Here is a 19,791-nt window from a genome sequence, read left to right on the forward strand (position 1 = left end):
GCATGTGGACACTTTGTCACCCAGGAGGAACACTGCCTTCGGAGGCGGCAGGTGGCACTGGCCTTCTTGAGGGGGAACTGCCTCAATCAGCTTCCAGGGCCATTTCGGACAGGCCTGGGCTACTCTGGTCAGATTTTTGCCAGGTTGGATTGCTGTAACTTTATAGTGGTTCACAGGGATATTTAGGCAGAGCCGATGACATAAGCGTGTAAGGTGGGCCAGCTCAACCCTAATGGAAATGTGACTGAGGCTCAACTGTGGCTGCCACCAGCCTTCTTCCCCTGAGCACCGCTCAGACACGAGTTCTAATCCCAAGTCCAAAGAGCTCTAGCCATGGTCAAGGAACAAATCCTAGGCAAATTAGGTCAGCATTTCCTCATCTGTAAACAGGCAAGTTACACACCTTACCTCACACCTCCTTGTAAGGATTGAATGAGGTAATCCCAATGCACTAATCAATATCTGAAGTTTACTAAGCAATTATTGTTAGCTAATGTTATTGCCATTTTAATTATTATTAGGTCTCACAAGAAGCAGGTTCAGTGGAAAGAAATGGCCTGGTCAGAATCAAGTTGGTTTCTTTCCATTTTTTTGTATCCAGAAAAGACAGGATATCCCTCTGAGCTCCACATCGGCTGCCTCAGAGACTGCTGCAAGCCCACAGGACCCGGCAAAAAAGAGTCAGAGGCAAAGGCAGCGCATGGAAGGGAAGCCAGGTGTGTGTGATCATTCACACTTATCCCTGCTCTCTGAATGAATGAAGGTGATAGATCATCATGGCTCCAGCATCACTTCTCCTTCCCTGGACTCTCATGAGTGTGGGTCTGCAGGGCAGGGGAAAGGGTGTCCAGGGTGAGACAGGAGGTCACTCTCTTGTTCACCTTTGTAGTTATTAAAGACATCGATGACCAGAGAGTTTCACATTTGTCTCCACAGAGGTGCCCCCCAGGCAGAAAGATCCATGGAAAGAGGCAGAGGAGAGCAGTTTTTCCCTGGCAAAGAAAGGTAAATATTAATTCAGTTCCTACCCTCTTTTATAGACAAAGTGCAAAGGGGGTGATGGCCATTCTTATCCCTTCAGATGTCACATGCAACATACTCAAGGTGAGTGAGAAGCGAAGAGCGCAGTGTTTCCCAGGGGGGGGTCCCTCCCCTGATCACACGGGGGCCTTCCTCTCTCCTGGCAGCTGCTCAGGATGGGAGCCCTCTGGCCTCCAGTTCTGCCTCTCCAGAGGCTGTCTCTGAGCAGAGAACCAGGAGCATGAGAGGCCAGAAGAGGAAGAGACTGATGGATGTCAAGGGAGGTGTGGTGTCCTCAGCTTCCTTGGCCCTGAACAGAACATCAGTTACTGCTGAGTAACCACTTGTTGTCCTGTCCTCAGGAGGCAGGGTTCAATCTTCAGGGTGAGCTGCAAGGGAAGACTCAGGACCTCCCAGGTGGGTCAGGTCTGTGCTCACACAGAGTCTTGTTCCTGCAGCCGCCCAGGAGAGCAGCCCCCTGGCCTCGGATCCCACCTCCTCGGAAGCTGTCTCCGAGCTGAAGTCCTGGAAGAAGCGCGGGCAGAGGAGGAACACGTGGACCGTCAATCATGTTGAGGGAACGAAACTCAGGATGAACAAGAGAAGATCCAGTTATCGTCCAGAAGACCAAGAGGCCTTCTACCGGCTGCTGGGTCTGTGCTCTGAGCCGGTGGAGTGTCAGGTCCCTTCTACACCGAGGATCCCAGAGGCTCCGGGATCATGGCCAAACCTCCCCCTGGGGCTCAGACCTGTGAGGTGTCCAGGTGGCACAGAAGCAGGTCACTCTGTTTCCACAGTTCTACTGCGGTGCTGATGGGTTTTCATCTGAGACAAGTTCTTGGAGGGCGAAGGGAAAAAAGGACTCACGGTTGAGTCTTCAATTATCAAGACATTTTAGGACAAATCAAGGGAGGAATCCCCTGCCCACATTTATTCCCTCCAGTTAAGATTTTAGAGATGAGTGATGAAAGGACAAACTAGATCTCGCTGCCTTTATGCTCAAAGTGGGAGGAGACCAAAAAAAATTACAGAAATAGGTTGCTCTCAGCCAGTGACAAATGCAGAGAAGGAAAAGGCAATGACACCTAGAGATGGGCTGTGAGCAAGAGTAGGAGAGCTTGGTGACACAGATACTCAGGAAAGGTCTGCAGAGAAGGTGATGTCAGGACCAGAGGCAGGACCGAGTGCGGCAGGTTGGGGGATGGACACGGAGCTGACACTGCCCAATGCAGCACACACTAGCCACATGCAGCTATTCAAATTTAATTCTACGTGAGTTAAAATAAACTTCTGAAATTCAGTTCCTGGTTCTCACCAGCCACATTTCATAAGCTCAGTAGCCACACACGGCTAATGGCTACCATACTGGACAGCAAGCTACAGAATATTTTCATCACCACAGAAAGCAATGCCCTTCCGGGAGCCAGGCGGCCTGGACAAGGGTCAGGGAGGGCGAAATGATCCATGACCCCTCCATCCTCCTGTCTGGGTAAATGTCATTGTCCGGGGCAAGGTGTGAAGGACAAGGAGGACCTGGCATTCTCAGGCCATCACTGGAAAATGGCACCTCCAGGGACAACCCTAATCCCAGATGAGCCTGCTGGGGCCAGGGGAGGCCAGGTCATTATCAGCAGGAAGTGAAGGGGTCCAGGAGAAGGAGGGTAGAATGCCCAGTGCCCCCCCACCCCCACCCAGGGGGGTATGAACTCTCCACTGCCCACATAGGATGCTCAGTTATCAGGTGGGGCAGGAAAGCGTTGCACAGTCACAGTATGATGAAGTGACAGGGATGTAGTGCCCAGAGGCCCAAGGCCACAGCCAAGCTTTGGCTCGAGGAAAGTTATGCTAAACTTTGAGAACCAGTTCATATCTCTTTATGAAACACACATACCCACCCATGTGTTGAAGATTAAATAACAATAGCAAAATCCCTGCCCCACAGTTGAGACTCACTCTCCCTGGGTCAATGGAAGGAACAGCTTTGTCACTGTTAAGGCTCTGAGCCTTCCTGGGGGAAGAGAGCTGACTCTACTTCCTGAAACAGAGGAACTGGGAGAAGTTTCCAGTTCTCCTCCTCCCTGTGAAATGTCCCACAACCCCAGGCTCGCTGCTCCCAGAAGGGCTGCTCCAAGGCCCTCATCGCGTCTCCCTTCCTTTACAGAGGACCCTGTTATCCAGAGCTTCTTGGAAGCTGATATTTTCCTGAAAGTGTCTGACAAGGTACTCACAGCACTACAATTATGAGGGACCAAGGGGTCCCTGGGGGTGGGGACAGAGGACAAGGTGTCTGCCTGAGCAGAAGCCCTGGAGAGACCCGCCCTTGGTGCCAGAAAGGAAGAAAGGACACACTGCCGGTGCCCCGGCCCTTGGGCATCTCCTACCTGGCCTCCCGTCAGCTCATCTCCGCATGTCAAAGGGCCATGAGACCCTTAGCAAGGCCCACCCCGGGTGGCTTTCCCACCTGGCCTCTGGGTGGGGGCGGGGCGCGTGGCCCACTCAGGACACTGGCCCTGCCATCGACCCCTGGCCACCCCTCCCCCGCCCTGTCTCCACGCAGTACCTGCTCTCCATGGTGGTGGAGTACTTCGGGCGTGTCGGGCTGCCTGGTCACCTCTACAACAGGATCCACTTCTTCCTGGCCCTGTGAGCAATGCCCGAGGGCCCCAAGTGGTGGTTCAAGGCCCTCAAGGGGTCACATGGTCAGAGGAGGGGAAGGCAATGAGGAAGGTCCTGGGATAATGAACGTAGCCAGGAAACACCATTTGCTGCCCAGAGACTGAGGGACCCGAGGTAGAAAGTCCCAGGGAAATGGCGACAGCCAGAACCTTGACCTGGGCCGGGCACAGCATGGGCCCAGCAGCCTTGGTGCTGAGGACGGTCCTGCCCTCTGTGGGCCCGGGTGCTCCTCCAGGGTGACCTCAGCAGCCTCTCTCCACTGTCTCGCCTGAGAGTCCTTGTGGGGGCCGGGACCGGCGAGCCCTCTTTTCTGATGGCAGCTACATCGCCTCCGACATGGAGGAGGACAACCCCACGTCCGAGCGGAGCATCTTCCAGTTCCTGCTGGGCAGGGAGCACTGGCCAGACCTCTACAAGGAGTTCCTCAAGGTGAAGGTGGGACTCTTCCACGCGATGGGGCGCCGAGCCTGGGTCACCCCGGATTTGTGTGAGGAGGTCTGTCGGGGATGAGGGCCGGGGAGCGCACCCCAGAGGTGGAGGGGCTGGGCCCCTCCTCCAGGCGCTCACCCTGCTGTGCTTCCCTTTCAGATCCAGGCCCAGAACCCACATCACTGGGTCTGGAGTCGAGCGCGCCAGTGCGCCCCCTAGGTTCCCAAGGAATGGAGCAGGGGCTGCAGGTGGTCCAAGTGAGTACTGGGCCTCCTGGTGGGGACAACCCCACCCCGTGCCCTGTAGCCACCTCCAGGGTTGGTGGTCACGAGGAAGCGCCACTGCATCCCTTAATGCACGGTTAGCCTAGTAAGGGCTCTGAGAACTCCCATGGTACAGAAAGTAATTACTGTGTTTATACAGAAATTCTCCAAATGGATTCAATTATGGAATCATTTACTATGCTATACAAGGTCCCAATTTGTATACCAATTTCTTTTTTTTCTTCTTTTTTAGGAAAACTCTTGGAAATGCTGATCTAAGTAATGAATGAAAACCTCTGCAGGGTTTTGATCTGAGTTGCATTTTTAAATATAAATACATGAAAAACACTGAGGTCATCCTTTCTGGAAAAGAAGCCATTACCGTGGTGGCTCTTGGGACAAAAGAGAACGATTCACTCCAACACGTCATCACAGGTTTTGTGCGCTTTGCTCGCACTTGCTGCAAGCTACCCTGAGCGGGGCCCCTGCAGGACGTGTCAGGGTCTAGCCTCACGTGGATGCAAGGAGCCCCTAGGGCTCCCTGGTCTCTGAACAAATAAGCTCGCTGGAAAATAAAGGAAACAAGTACACATGCAGAGCTGTGAGGAAGCCCGTGACAAACGACACATGCACAGACCGATCACCTGACTAGCATCACACGCTTTAGCATTTGTTTTCCTTGGCTTAAATTTCGTTTTTATGTGTGGATTCACTTGAAGTGGAGGGAGACCTTCTGTGAAATGCGTAAGGAACCCTTTGCTTGGGCAGACGGCTGTACTAGGACAATCCTGTGAGCTGAGCCCCCCACCCTTTGCCTCACTGCAGGGGCCCATTCTGACCCCAGGAGAAAGAAAAGGAGAGAGAAAAGCAGGGCAAGTGTGTTCTGAGACAAACCGAATTTGGTATGAAGTTTCATTCATCCCCCAGGTTTTTATTTGAGGACCAAGAACATGTCAGGACTACATATTCCTACTGTATATAGCAGGAGTCTCAAAATTCGAAAGAAAATAGTGTTTTTACTACAAAAAAAAAAAAAAAAAGAAAGAAAAACATCCAGGGCCCCTCCTGGATCTGGTCACTCCTAAGAGCAATGAGGGTGACAGCTGATTTTCCCGGGGCCCCTGTCCTACACGCACCTTGTGCTGTGGTGCTGACAGCTTCCTCGCTGGGGGGTCTGCCTTCCACTCGGATCTCACTTTCTCTCTTTTCCTGTAGCTCCTGCCCCCCTCTCCCTCCCCCACCACGGGGCCTCCAGGCAGCCGTAGAGGGACAGCACTGGGCCTCCAGCTCTCCTCAGGCCCGCGGACCATGGCAGCCCGAACCTGGGGTGTCGAAACCAGCCAGTGGCACGATGGGCCCCGGCCTTCCAGTGGGTGTCAGCTGACAAAGGCCCTGACCCCTGAGTACTCTGGAAGGGTCTAAGCAGTAACATGGAGGGGGGCACCCAAGGGAAACCAGAGACCAGAGCAGGAGCCTCCACAGAGACCGAGGATGGGCAGAGGGAGAAGGGACAGAAAGTCAGGAAGAGGCCTGGACCACCAAGGAGGAGGAACCTGAGGAGAGCCCAAAGAAACGACTAGAAGGTAGTGAGGAAAAGAGGCGGAGACAGGAAGGAGAGAAACACATGAGGAGAGAGGAGGGCAATCAGCATCTAATCTGCTGGAGAGCAGCCTTATCCAGTGAAGAGATGGGACATCTCAGCCGAAGGACTGAGGGAAGGCATGGAGAACATCAGTAGGCCAACCTAAGGCTGACACAGAGTGGGAACCGAAGGGGGGAATCGTGTGTTATCGTTCACTCTGACATTACAGAAATGACCCGACCTTCAAACTCAGAGAAGGGAGACAGCAGGGGAGGGGCTCATGAATGCTGCCTGGGGGAGAGGTGGGGAGGTGCCAGGGTGCCATCAAAGCTGGAAACAAGACAGTGGAAGCCCGAGGTAAGGAAAAGAGGGATTCAAGGAATCCTATGAAGGTATTAGTGTTAAATGCAGTCACAAAAACACGAGCCATTCTAAATGCCGAAGTCATGAATACAACAAATTTTGAGGGCAGAGAAAACAGACCAAATAAAGATACACAGTAAATATAAGAAGTGAAGTATAAATATAGAAATATAAAAACTAGACACACCTTAGATCATATTATTAATAAATCTGAACTCACTACTAAAAGAAAAAGATCTTCAGAGTGAATCACAAAGCAAAACCCAGCTGTGTGCTTTGTAAGAGCTTATCCTTAAATCATCAGAGGTGCGAGGGGTACACCAACAGACATGCTCAACTGAGAGTAGGAATTGTGATTTTTACACCAAGGGAAGGAAAATTAAGGCTCAAAACCCTTCAGAGACCGAGAAGGTCACTTGGGGTCGGGGTGGTGGGCCCTGGGGGCACCCGTCCAGCATTAAAGGCCATCCCAGGGCCTGGGCTGGTCCACTGCAGCTTGATTTGCTCAGTGATGTTCAGGTTTACAGCTCTCTATATGTATAGCCCCTTTAGGTAGGAAGTTTTATTACTGGGCAGCTGCTATACAGTATTACCAGGTAATCACTGCAATTGCCAGACAGAAACTATCTAGCTCTTCGTCTCTTTTTTTTCCCATGGAAATGTCTAATTTTGCCGAGAAATTTCTGGTAAGGTTCCCAGGAACCTCACAGTCAAGTCTTATAAAAAGCCGACTCCTTTCAGGAAGCAATACAGTTGTTCAATGCTCTCTATCCCATGAAGGTTTAGCATTTTCTTCGAGTCCTCGAAACTTCCAGCAGCAAAGGACCACAGTACTTTTCGGTCTGTGACACCCAGTCTGTGCTGCCCCAGAAGGCCAAGGTGGAATGGAAGCAGCTGGGCTAAGGGTTGGTTCTCTCCTCAGGGTGGCCGCTGAGGGGCAAACCCAGAACCAACAGGACTGGGCAATGGGCCACACTATGTCCCCATCCACACACCTGTGACTCCGTCCCAGGAAGCCTGACACAAATGGGGCCAACCCCAATGCGTTCCAGTTACTCAGCTAAAAGGTCGCCCATTCTTCCTTTAGTCAGAGAGTCTCCTCAGCATGTTAGGGGAAACCCAAGGCCACTTGGGGGGTCACTGCTACTGCAGCACTGAGGCTGGTGCCATTCGGGGGAGCTGGTGCAAGGATTACAGGACTGCAGAGAAATCTGGGGCTTTCAGAGAACAGCTGAGTGTCTGATAATGGAAAAGGCAAGTGAACAGCACTGGGAGCTCAGGGGAGATAACCAAGGGGCTAGAAACTCCATAAGCAAAGCCCAGGGGAGAACAAGTGGTGGGGACTCAGGACGGGCTGTGCTCACATCTGGGTCATTACATCCCACACAGCATCACAGGGTCTGCTCAGGAACCCAAGCAGAAAGGGTGTTGATAAAGGGAAGCAGATGGAGGGGTTTTTGGAGCAGAGGATGAAGAAGCCCCAACAAACCTCCAGAAACTCCAGGGCGGGGCCCCCGGGCAGAGCTGGTATTAATGCCCTGCTGCCAGGTATGCACCATCTGCCCTCGTGTCCGCCTATAACGGCTTCGCCTCCTCTCCCACCTCCCGGCCTTGCTTGGGCATCTCTCGCTGGTACCTCCCAACAGCACACTCTTACCTGGTCCCATATGGGAAACATAGGTGGAGGCTAAGGAGAGAGGAGGAGGTGGTGAAGACGCCGAGTTGACAGCCAGGCCCCTCACAGGGCACAGGGGATGACCTACAGGTGAACCAGTGCAACAGAGTGGGGGTGGAGGGAGGTGACCAGACGGCACCTGCGCCCTCCTCTGGGGACCTGCAGAGATTTCATCGCCTGAGGGCTGGAGCTCCTCTCATCTACATCTTATGGGGCAGGAGACTGCAGCCAGGGATGCTAATTACAGTGGATTTGCTAAGGATTCTTCCTTCAACTCCAGAGTTATACACATTTACCCAAAATATCTTCTTAATCTCTGAAATGGTACAGTAAGCAGAATTAAAATATTCTTGATAAGTGAAAGATATGCACACAAATGAACACGAATGAAAGAGAAACAAGTGGCACCAACTAGCTTCCAACCACTGTCCCTGTGACGAGTCCCCCAGTAATGTGACTCCTCAGATCAGGATCTGGCATGTCTGGGTTCTGAAAGCACACGGTCCACAGTGTCCCAAGGCCCTGCACTTGCACATAAGACTCAGGATGGCCCCACTGACTACGGAGGCAAGGTGAGACACTTCACACCTGAGTACTGGAGTAAAAGCAGTGGAAATTAAGAACATGTGCTTATTTACAGATTTTCATTGCTTTTATTGAGCTTAGTATAAAATTAATTCTTTTCCTAAATTTCCTACTTCATGTTTTAATGTACCATGGAAGAAATATTTTCAGCTAAAAGAGAAAATTTTTAATTAAGATAGTTGTTGTAATGACCAAGAAAGCAACACACAGGCTAATTCAATTAATCTAATTCCAAGAAATTACACAAAGGCCTTTGTTTTTCCAAAGATGCACAGAGAAAGGAAGAGTCAGTGTGTCTGCTTTTTAAAGGTGTTCATAAACTCTGCCTGGTGCAATGTCCTTGTAACTTACATTTAATCGGCCTCTTCCTGAGGGTCTACTGGACCAGGAAGAAAGGCAGTAATGGACCAGGTTCTCGGGTAGAAACAGCGTGTCTGGGCGCCCAGGCTTGTCTGGGCTGCGATGGGGAGCGGTGCGGACTTGGGCCAGCCACCCCTCCCTGAGCCTCCGGGTCTCAGCTGTAGAACAAGGGGCAGGACCAGATGCCACCTGAGGGAGCTCCTGGTGCAGCTGCCTGATCGATGGGCTCTCCTTGTCTGGGGCCTGAAAGTCCTGCCCTCTGAGCAGCCCCCACTTTCCATCCCAGCCTCACTTTCACTCAAGAACATAAGATGGAGCAAAGCAAGAGGATGGAGAACAGGCAAGTCTTCCTTATCCACAGGCAAAAATCAAGGATGTGGTTTTAGGGGCTCTTCTTTTATCAAAAAAGACTTTGCGGAAGCTTGTGACTGTAATGAGAAGCAACCAATGTATTTTGGAGTAGGGGGAACCTGGCCTTGGAAGCAGGAAAACACAGTCACCTGGTTAGCTTTGGAACCAGCGTGGGTATCTGCCGGGCGCAGTAAGTGCTGACAGAGGCCTCCACGTGGAGGAGGTGTTTTTCCGACCTCATCTCTGCTTCCTTCCACTGCTGCTTAAAAACTGCAGACACAGGGGTACAGAGGTGACCAAAGCCTGTCCCCTCCCCCATTGCTTAACTGGAGAGATCTTCATACAGTGAGGCATTTTCCCCAAAATTTGGTCAGTATGACGATGGGGAACCCAGAAGAGAGGTCCCCAACCCTGTATGAAGGAGGCAACAAAGTCTTCCTGCTTTGGCCTCAGATTGGTCCACGGCCTTCAGTTTCACCCAGTTCCCAACATCCTCTCCCGGCCTGGCCTCCTCCCATCGCTCAGACTGGGCTTCGGCACGTGCTTCCCTTGGAATCGTCACAAGTCCATTCCTCTGACAATTCCTGCCTCGGCTCCCACAGGCTCTGGCTTCCAGTCCAATGCCGGCTCCCACGCTCGGGCCTGTCTACAGCCCAGCAGGCTCGCCGGCCTCCCACCAAGCATGTTTGCACACTGACCACCAGGCTGAGAGATGCGAGCCCCCCTCCTTCCTGCCTCCTCTAGGATGTCAGAAGATCCCCTAAGCTGGGACATGCCCCTCTCCATATGCTGTGAAGTCAGCTGGTTTCTAGACAAAGGGTGAGAAAGTGGCCTTATTCAAGTAAGATTACGCAGCACCAAGGAGAAGTTCTGTGAGGCTTACACCAATGGTGTCCTGCTGCTAAGGCCTGGCGTCTGTGCCTCAGAGCTTCCCACAAGTTCATGCCTTCACTCCTTTGGAAGACACTCGAGCAAGGAGCACAGATGCCAGCATCCGTCGGGGAAACAGTAATAACCTGAGTGTGTGTGTGACTGTACTGTTTCTTTAATCATGTCCATCTACGGAGGCAATGACATGCATTTCCATCTGCGTGAGCAGAGAAGATGGATGGACAAGTGAGGAATCATACTGTGACAGACATTACCAGTACTCACCAGTGTCTAGTTCTCCCCTTTGTGAAAGAACACTTACAAGGTGGAGCAATTTATTTCGTGCCAACAGGCTGTAGCCAGAAGTGACATGGGCCACTTCTGGGCCAAAACACTCAGAGCTGGATGCGTTTCTCCAGCTCTTCTCTGCCGTGGCTGTGAAGAGGCGAAAACGTTCTGGATGGTGAGAGCCATACTCTCAAGATTTTTTGAGAGCCCACAGATAGCTGGCATTGACTTCCCCGATGATCCTAGCGTGTTTGCTCGGGAGCAGACTGTCCGGACATCATCTGCGCTCCTCGGGAGGCCCAAAATATAAAGGCAGTGCTGTTTCCAGACCATCTGCAATCTTCCATCCTGCTCTCTCCCTTAGAAAGCCTGATTTTTGCTTTTGTTGACAACATTCCAATGACTGTTCTCCTTCGTACACGAGAGTTCATACGTGTGCAAATAACTCAAGTCATTCTTCAATCAGAGAAAAGCTTAGAAGTTATAAACAATTGAGAGTGAAGACAGCGACAGCTGCCCAATACTGAGTTCTTTATACCCTGATTCAAATGGAATTTCCACCATCTACCATTTTAATTTTTTTCTTTTATTTTTAATTAGAAGAAAAAACTCTTTAAGTGTGAAGGAAGCACATTTCACCCTCCCAGTCAGCCACCTTGCCTATGCTTCACACGCAGGGGCAAGTCCCGGGGCGGGCACACAGGTGGAACAGTGAAGGTCTGAAGAGAACCACTGATGCCTGCCTTCCGGACGCAAGCCCCCCCTGCAGGAGCAAACACCACGTGGGTTTTTATCAAACTCTCAACGGAAGCATTTGTATTTGCTTTCATTTTTACTTTTAAAGCTAAACCCCACAATTCAGGGTGTGGAAACGTGAAATCACTGGATGGACCTTGCAGCTTCGACCAGTTTACGGTCCCACCGGCCATTTAGGAGGCAGACGGCACATCAGTATCTGGACAGCAGGGAGCCTTCTTCTTTCTGGACTGGAAACCGGAAGCTGCAGACACCTTTATACGAATCCCTTTCCTCAGCATCTGGTCCAGAAACTTGATACAGACGTATGGTTCTCTAAATCCCGGGTGGAAATGAACTTTTTTTTTTTAAATAAATTTATTTATTTTATTTCATTTATTTTATTTTTGGCTGTGTTGGGTCTTCATTGCTGTGAGCGGGCTTTTCTCTAGTCGCGGCGAGCGTGGGCTACCCTTCGTTGCGGTGCGCAGGCTTCTCATTGCCATGGCTTCTCTTGTTGTGGTGCATGGGCTGTAGGTGCGCAGGCTTCAGTAGTTGTGGCACACGGGCTCAGCAGTTGTAGTTCGCGGGCTCTAGAGCGCAGGCTGAGTAGTTGTGGCGCACGGGCTTAGTCACTCTGCGGCATGTGGGATCTTCCTGGACCAGGGCTCGAACTCATGTCCCCTGCATTGGCAGGCAGATTCTTAACCACTGCGCCACCAGCGAAGCCCCTGAACTTGTATTTTAAAATATAATTTCTGAAGACCTCTCTGTAGTGGAAATTTCTTATTTTCTCTATTTAGAGCAGGCTTCATGTTGGGCAATTCTTCATTAGGGTATAAATCTCCTCCTGTTTAAGATGATCGATCATACTATGAGGATGCCTGGCACTGTCACAGGATGTACGAACTTACTTTAGACAAGACTATGGTGATGCTAAAAGCCCTCAGGAAATGCTAAAAGCCCTTCGTTGCTGCAGAAAGTAAAACCATATGACAGAGCTTCTTTAAAAACTTTGCATTTCTGAGCATAAAGTCACTTCACCTGAATCACCACAGCTGAAAGATTTCAAAAACTAATATCCATTTCAGCCCCCACTGCTCTACTCTCTGAAACCCCAAACTAAAGTAATCATCAAGAGTTTTGAAAACAAACCAAAAAATTTTATTTACAAAAGTAAAATTTCACTCATTTTTATATTCTTATAATGCTAATGCCAACAGCAACAGAGTCTCTGGGATATTTAAAACCCTTAATTTTAAAATACATTGAGGTTTGTGCAGCTCATTTCCCCCCAGTTATATTATAAAACTTTTAAAGGTTTCTTTAGCTTTGCTGTTTGGTCACGTTTTTGTGCAGAAGTCACGTTTCAGGGTAGGCTTACCACCAGACATGATCACATAAGCATTGGCTGTGGATTCCCAAGAAGCAAAGGAGCCAATCTCAGCAAAGCTCGCACTGGCATCTTCAGCTGTTTAAATTTGAAGAGGAGTTCTGCGAAGCTTGTGTTCCCTAAAGAAATGGAATTGGAGGGAAGGGGTCACATATCTAAATAAATTCAGCCATACATCCTCTTTCAAGGAAGCTTCAGACACATATTCACATTTCAAGCCGGCATTCTTCCCTATGAAAACAAGTACTGCAAGATAATATTTAAACTATGAATTTCCCTAATGCACTACAGGTTATGATTTGATATAAAATTTTAATTTATCCATTCTGTACTTCAGAAACTGACCTGTAACCATATGTGAAACTATTAATACCGTTTAAATACATATATTACTTAAATATAATTAATAAATGTGCCCATCTATCCTCAATTACCATAATCCATGCACTTAATAATTTACCTTAAAAAAAAAAGACCTAGGCTCAAAATGAGTAACAGAGAAGTTAATCTAATGCCTCTTCCTCTAACAAGCAATGGTTCCCAACCTTGGTCCAACAGAGGCTGATGTAATTTATGTGGAGTACAGCCTGGGCATCTGGAGCTTTGAAAGCTGCCCAGGGGATTCTGATGTGCAGCCAAGGTCAAGAACCACTGCTCTAAAGGGACGCAGGAAGTGTATTACCTGCAAATTCTATTAAGCATCATCTTCCTCTTTCCCTCCATCCCCACCACATGCCACTGTCCACAGTTCCCTTTCCTCAGCCCCAACATATACACATACATGATCCCGATGAGTCTCTAAGCCACAAGCATCCTAGTAGACATGCTGACAGCAGAGTGTACAGGTGGGTCATATGATCCCATGAAGATGGACAGAGAAGAGTCTCATGATATGAATCGAGTGGCTTTCTGATAAAAGCATAACTAACACAAGAAAGAGTTGTCATGCTGCACAGAATATGAAGAAAGCAACTATTTCTCTTTAGTATTTCCTTTTATTGACTCTGCCAGTAATCTGTGAATTAAATGTGTTTAATAAACCTCAACAGGAATTAAGACAAATTTCCTATTTAATTGTTATACACAGTGTTCCCAAAACGTTGCTAAGACTCAAAGACAGAGAGCAAATACATATGAGCTACGGAAAACATCTCCAGTGTTCTGATACACTGTGGACTCTAACAGACCATTTAGACTTTTTGTTTTTGGCCACAACACGTGGCATGAGGGATCTTAGTTCCCTGACCAAGTATTGAACCCTCACCCCCTGCAGTGGAAGCACAGAGTCCTAACCACTGGACCACCAGGGAAGTCCCCAGACCATTTAGACTTAATGCGACTATCACTATGGTTAGGTTTAAATGTATCATCTTGCTATTTGTTTTCTATTTTCTCTGTCTGTTCTCTGTTCCCCCTTTTCCTCTTTTCCTCTCTCTTGGACTGAGTACTTTTTATGATTCCACTATAGCTCCTTTATTGCTTATTAGCTCTAACTCTGTTTTCTTATCTTAGTGGTTGCATTATGATTTATAGTATCATCTCTATCACAGATTACCTTCAAGTAAGATTATACCTCTTCACAGGTAGTATAAGAGCCTTATGGCTGTAATTCCATTTCTCCCTGCCCAGCCTCTGAGCTATTATTGTCATACATTTTGCTTTTCAGATTTTACAAACCCCATAGTACATTGCTATTATTTTTATAAGTCAATTATCTTTAAAAAGTATTTTTAAAAGAAACAAACCTTATGTATATATCCATGTAGTTACCATTTCCAATGCTCTTCATTCCTTTGTGTAGATCCATATTTCAATCTGACATTATTTTCCTTCTGCCTCAAGGACTTACTGTAACATTTCCAGTAGTGTGGGTCTGCCGTTGATGAATTCTTTCAGCTTTTGTGTGTCTGAAAAAGGCTTTATTTCATGGTCTTTTTTCTTTTTTTGAAAGATATTTTTGCTGGGTATAAAATTCTAACTAGATAGTGTTTTTCCTCTGAGTCCTTTACAGATGTTACTCCACTAATTTATCACTTGCATTGTTTCCTATGAAAAATATGCTATCACTCTTATTTTTGTTTCTCTGTAACATATCTTTTTCCTCTGGCTGCTTTTAAGACTTTTTATCATTAGTTTTGGGCAATTTGGTTATTATGTGCCTTGGTGCAACTTTCTTCATGTTTCTCAGGCTTGGGATTCATTGAACTTCTTGCATCTGTGGACTTCAGTTTTCATTAAACTTGTAAATTTTCCAGCCATTATTTCTTCAAGTATTTTTTTCTGTCCCTCTCCCCCATTTTTCTCTTCTTCAGGGACTCCAATCTCATGTAAATTGGGTCCTTTAAGTCCCAGAGCTTACTCCATTTTTAATGTTCTGTTCCTTTTTTTTTTTAATTCTTTTTTTCTTTTTGCATTTCATTTTGGATAGTTTCTAATGCTATGTCTTCAAACTCACTATTTTTTTTAATTCTGCAATATCTAACCTGTTATTAATCCCATTCAGTGTGTTTTTCTCAGAATTACAGTTTTCATCTCTAAAAGTTCAGTTAGATTCTTTTTATATTTCCATATCTCTTAATGTTTTGAAATACAGAATAAGGTTATGAGGAATGGAGTTATAATAACTGTCTTAATGTCCTTGTCTGCTAACTAACATCCATGTCAATTCCAGGTCAGTTGTAATTGATTTCTCACCTCCTTCATTATAGGCTGTTATTTTCCTGTTTCTTTGTATGCCAGACATCATGAATTCTACCTTGGGTGCTGGATATTTTCGTATTTCTGTATTCTTGAGCTTTCAGAATATAGTTATATTACTTGAAAAGCAGTTTGATCCTTTTGTGTCATGCTTTTAAGATTTTTAAGGTGGGCTAAAATATTTTAAGTCTAGGGCTAAATATTTGTTTAGTCTTTTTAGTCTAGGGCTAAATATTTCCCATTGTTGAGGCAAGACCACACTGAGTACAGCCCCTTAAATTGTGAAGTTGTGGGAACAGACAATGTTCCTGAAGCTGTGCAAACTGGTTCTCTCTAATCCAGTAGGACAGTTCTTCCCTCAGCCTTGGGAAACTTCTTCATATGCATGTGCTGATTAGTAAGGACTCTTCTGATATTTGAGGGGGACCCTCTGCAGACATCTGGCATTCTCTGTGTGTAGCTCTCTCCTCTCTGGCACTCTATCATGTAAACTCTAGCTCCTTTGGCTCCCTGTACTCTCAGCTCCATCACCTCAACTGAAGGAGTCTTCCAGGCTCTTCCTGGGTTCCCTCTCCCTCCTTCACAGTCTGGAAACTCTCAAGGCTGTTAGCTGGGGCAATCGCAGGGCTTATCTCATTTGTTTCTCATCTCTCTGGGATCACTCTTCTTCATTGCCTGATATACGTCTCAAAAGCCATTGTTTAGTATGCAGTGTCCAGTTTTCTTTGTTGTTTTTTCAGCTTGTTTATTTTGTGTTGTTTTGTTTTCTTGTTTCAGGCAGGATAGTAAATCAGATCTCTGTTACTCCATCCTGGATGAAAAAGGAAGCCTATGCTTTAAACTTTTTTCCTCTTTTATTTTTAGTAGCTTGACTATTATGCAACTAGGTGTGGTTTTCTTTGTATTTATCTTGCTCAGGGGTCACTGTAGGTTGATGTCCATCATCCATTTTTCAAAATTCTTAGCCTCTGTCTCTTTAAATACGGCTTCTATCTCATTTTCTCTCCCCTCATATTCTGAGATCTCAACTACATGCATGTTTGACTTCTTCACGGCGTTCCACATGTCTCTTACTCTCTTTTCTGAATTTTCCATTCATTTTTCTCTCTGTGCTTCAATCTGTTTATTTTCTACACACTTGTCTTCCAGTTCATTTATCTGCTGTGTCTAAAATGTTAATTAATCTACACACTGAATTCTTTTTTCTTTTTTTTTTTTTTTTTGCTGCACCCGCACAGCTTACGGGATCTTAGTTTCCCGACCAGGGATCAAACCTGGGCCCCGGGCAGTGAAAGCATGGAATCCTAAGAACTGAACTGCCAGTGAATTCCCTATATACTGAATTCTTAATTTTAGTTATATTTTTCAGTTTTAGAATTTCCATTTAACTCTGATTCCAGATTTCTGGTGAAATTCTTTATCTTTTCCTCTATTTTCTTGGAAATATTAGTCAGTTATTAGTCACAGTAACTCCAGATACTGGAGTTATGGAAGTCTGATAACTCCAATATCTGGATCACATACAAGTCTGTTTCTTCTACCTTTTATTCCTATTACGTCTTTTAATTTTGATTCAACACTGATACTATGAATTAAAAACTGTAGAAGTTTAAGACGTATTTTCTTCCTCCTATACAGGTTAATTTTTCTTCTATCAGGGAGGTAGCATGCAAGCAGATCTCCTCAATTCTGCTCTAGGCTAATTTTAGGTCTGGTCTGTTTCAGTTTTACCCTTCCTGCTAGGGCTTGGCCCTGCTACTGCTTCATGTGAATGGCTGGGATGCTTACTAGAGCCACTCTGCCTTGGCAGGCCTTGAGTACCGCCCTTTGTCTCCTTGGCACTATGCTGTTGTTGAAATCGTTGCCCACATTTTTAGCCTCCTGGTTTCTGCTAGATTTCTTGAAGTTTTATCCTGCACATGTGCAGGTTAAGATTTGGCAAATGCCTCAAGGGAAGAGTGCATCCAGGTTTTTGAGTTATTATTCCTCTTGTCCCCTCCTATCTTGGATTTTGCTCCTCAAGTTCTAGTCCTGGGCAATCATTAATCCAACCTCTGGCTCCTCTGCCCAGTAGCACTGCTGCTTTTTGCTGGGACTCTCCTTCTTGTAATGAATTGACAAATGCCTCTGGGAGAAAGCCAGAGTAAATATGGAGCTCCTCAAATGAGTCTTTTCTCTCAGGAATTCTTGTCTCTCAATCAAGTCTGGCCACTATGGTTGCCACCAATTCCTTTAAACTTTATGTAGTTTGTCCACTTTTATATTTGCTTTTGTAGGAGAGTCAGTCTAATGCGAGCAATTCCACTGTGGCCATAACTGCAACAGAAGTCTCTAAACAGTGCATTTTTATCTGAGGTTTTCAAAGCAGCTATAAATCAGTAATATCATTAAATTTTAAGTTTAAATGATTAAATGGACAAATTTTGTATCTGATTCCATATTCTGAAAAATACAGTCAGATGCTAAGATTTTAAACTATTATGAAAACATTCAAATGTCAATACATACAAAATTAGGCACCTGTTCATTTCAAAGCTTTATAATATTAGAAATTAATATTATACGTTTAAAAAAAATCCAAACTGAAAACCCAAAAAATACAGAAAAATAACTTTAATAAAAATCAATTAACAGAGTAAAAGAATACGAACATTTAGTTTATTAGTATATACTGGTATCTGAGGCCCTGTGAAGAATCCATCCTCTTCTGAAAGTAAATAAAGGATTATGCATGTGTAAAATTCAGATAGTTTGGGTTTGTGTTTTTTTTTTTCTTACAGAAAAAATTCTCAGCAATAACACCCAAACATGAATGAAGCCAAAAACCTAACCGGAGAAAATAACTCAGTTTAGAAACACCTCCTAACAAGAAACTAAACCCATCAGCGGGTAATACAGGTACTGAAAGGAGGATGTAGACGTGCAATTACCTTCTAGTCCTATAGACGGCAGGTGCCGCGGGGCTGGCACTGAGTGGTAGACGAGGAAACAGGCCAGCATGCTCAGCTGTGACTCCTCGCAGGGCTGCCCGTTGAGGTAGGCGTGCACACACCCATCACCCCCAGCTGTGAGAGAAGCAGACATGGAACAGAACCAATCGATTACAGAACTGAGAGGCACAAGGACCGCCTTCTTTTTATTATTTTCTCATCAAGAGCTCATTGAGCACTTACCATATACCACCCAGGTCCTGTGCTGGGCATTAAGGCTACTGTGGTAAACCAGACAGAGTGCCCGTCACTGCAGAGTTTAGAGTGCTGCGGGGGACGGAGATACTACATACCTAACGATGTAAACAAATGCTAATCATAAATTATGATGAGTGCCATGAGGGTTCAGTGGTCACCATGGTCGTCTCCCCAAACACCCATTCTACCACCCTTCCCTCCACTGTCACATTTGAGGGGACTGACTGCAGCTCCAGGACTGGATCCTGATTTGTCTTGGCCAGAGGTTCTCAAACTTTAACAGGCATCAGAATCACCTAGAGGACTGATTAAATCACAGATGGGTGGGTCCCCACAATTTCTTGGATGGGGCCAGAAAAACTGCATTTCTAACAGGTTCCCAAGTGATCCCACTGTTGCTGCTCCAGAGACCACACCGTGAGAACTACTGGTCTGGGACAGTCAGGGCAACCCCACTCCCCCGACACAGTGACTGGTTCAAGGACAGGCAAACCTAAGCCATTCGGAGAGACACTCTGCCCCGGGGATTGATCGAGGAATGTGCACGAGTTCCAGTGCAAGCCAGAGACACAAGGAGATGCCTGAGAACATGTTTGCTAGAGGCTTCTGGGAAACAAATTCCTCATTCTTATGGCAAAGCTCCTGGAAGCAACTCTATTCTTCCTCTGAGTTGGAGGCAAGGAACTGTTACACTCAGTTCATTGCCATCAGAAAGAAGTACTCTGAGGATAAAGCCATGGCACAGAGTGTCACTGACGGAGCCTCAGAGAAATGGAGCTGGAGCCACTGGAGCGACAGCCTGCCGTAACTGTGGACTTCCAATTATATAAGTTTATAGGTGCCCTACTGTTGGAGCCAGGCTGAGTCAGGCCTTCTGTTACTTGCAGACAAAGGCATTTTGATACAGAGAAAAAGGCTGAGAGAGAGAAAGAGAGAAATAAAGATGGCAGGAAAGCTGCCTGAGGCAGTGTGGTCTTGGAAGGCCTGTGTGGAAGGGGCATTTAAATGGAGGCTGCAAGAATGAGTATGAGGTGGGCAGGCAAAGAATGAGAGGAAAAAGGTTCTCGGGAGGGGAAGCAGCACATTCAACAGTCCCGTGGTGAGAAAGAACTCCATGCTTTCGGGGAACTGGAAGGGACCAGGGTGCCTGAGTGGAGTTTGTGAGGAGCAAGTGGTATAGAAAGAGGCTGTAGAGGGAGACAGACGCCTTGCTGGTCATGCGGGGCCTGCTGGCCACATGGTACAGATTTTTTTCACAACTGAATCAGCAGCCTTTGCAAGGTTTTAAGCAGAAGTGTTGGATCTGTTTACTCTTT

General features: G+C 46.9%; 2 protein-coding genes across 2 annotated transcripts in view; one reads left to right on the forward strand and one right to left on the reverse strand.

Annotated features, from left to right (window-relative positions):
• The first annotated feature begins 1,088 nt into the window (after positions 1–1,088).
• LOC118906305 (speedy protein E2B-like) lies at positions 1,089–4,344 on the forward strand. Its single transcript, XM_036873781.1, has 7 exons — positions 1,089–1,104; positions 1,188–1,304; positions 1,479–1,673; positions 3,182–3,240; positions 3,578–3,663; positions 4,017–4,191; positions 4,285–4,344. The coding sequence occupies exons 1-7, from the start codon at positions 1,089–1,091 to the stop codon at positions 4,342–4,344; spliced, it is 708 nt and encodes a 235-aa protein (XP_036729676.1).
• Positions 4,345–12,338: 7,994 nt separating this feature from the next.
• Positions 12,339–19,791, reverse strand: part of ANAPC1 (anaphase promoting complex subunit 1) — a 98,148-nt gene continuing 90,695 nt past the window's right edge. The window contains 2 exon segments of the mRNA XM_036873121.1: positions 12,339–12,709; positions 18,218–18,352. Coding sequence (XP_036729016.1) covers positions 12,594–12,709; positions 18,218–18,352 — 251 coding nt within the window. The 3' untranslated portion in view covers positions 12,339–12,593.

Source organism: Balaenoptera musculus, chromosome 13 (genome assembly GCF_009873245.2).
Source record: "Balaenoptera musculus isolate JJ_BM4_2016_0621 chromosome 13, mBalMus1.pri.v3, whole genome shotgun sequence".
NCBI classification, from domain to species: Eukaryota; Metazoa; Chordata; class Mammalia; order Artiodactyla; family Balaenopteridae; genus Balaenoptera; species Balaenoptera musculus.

Coding starts and splice junctions, on each gene's coding strand:
- LOC118906305 (XM_036873781.1), top strand. Junction 1,305..1,478: donor ACTGATGGATGTCAAGGGAG/GTGTGGTGTCCT, acceptor TTGTTCCTGCAG/CCGCCCAGGAGAGCAGCCCC. Junction 3,664..4,016: donor ATCCACTTCTTCCTGGCCCT/GTGAGCAATGCC, acceptor TTCTGATGGCAG/CTACATCGCCTCCGACATGG.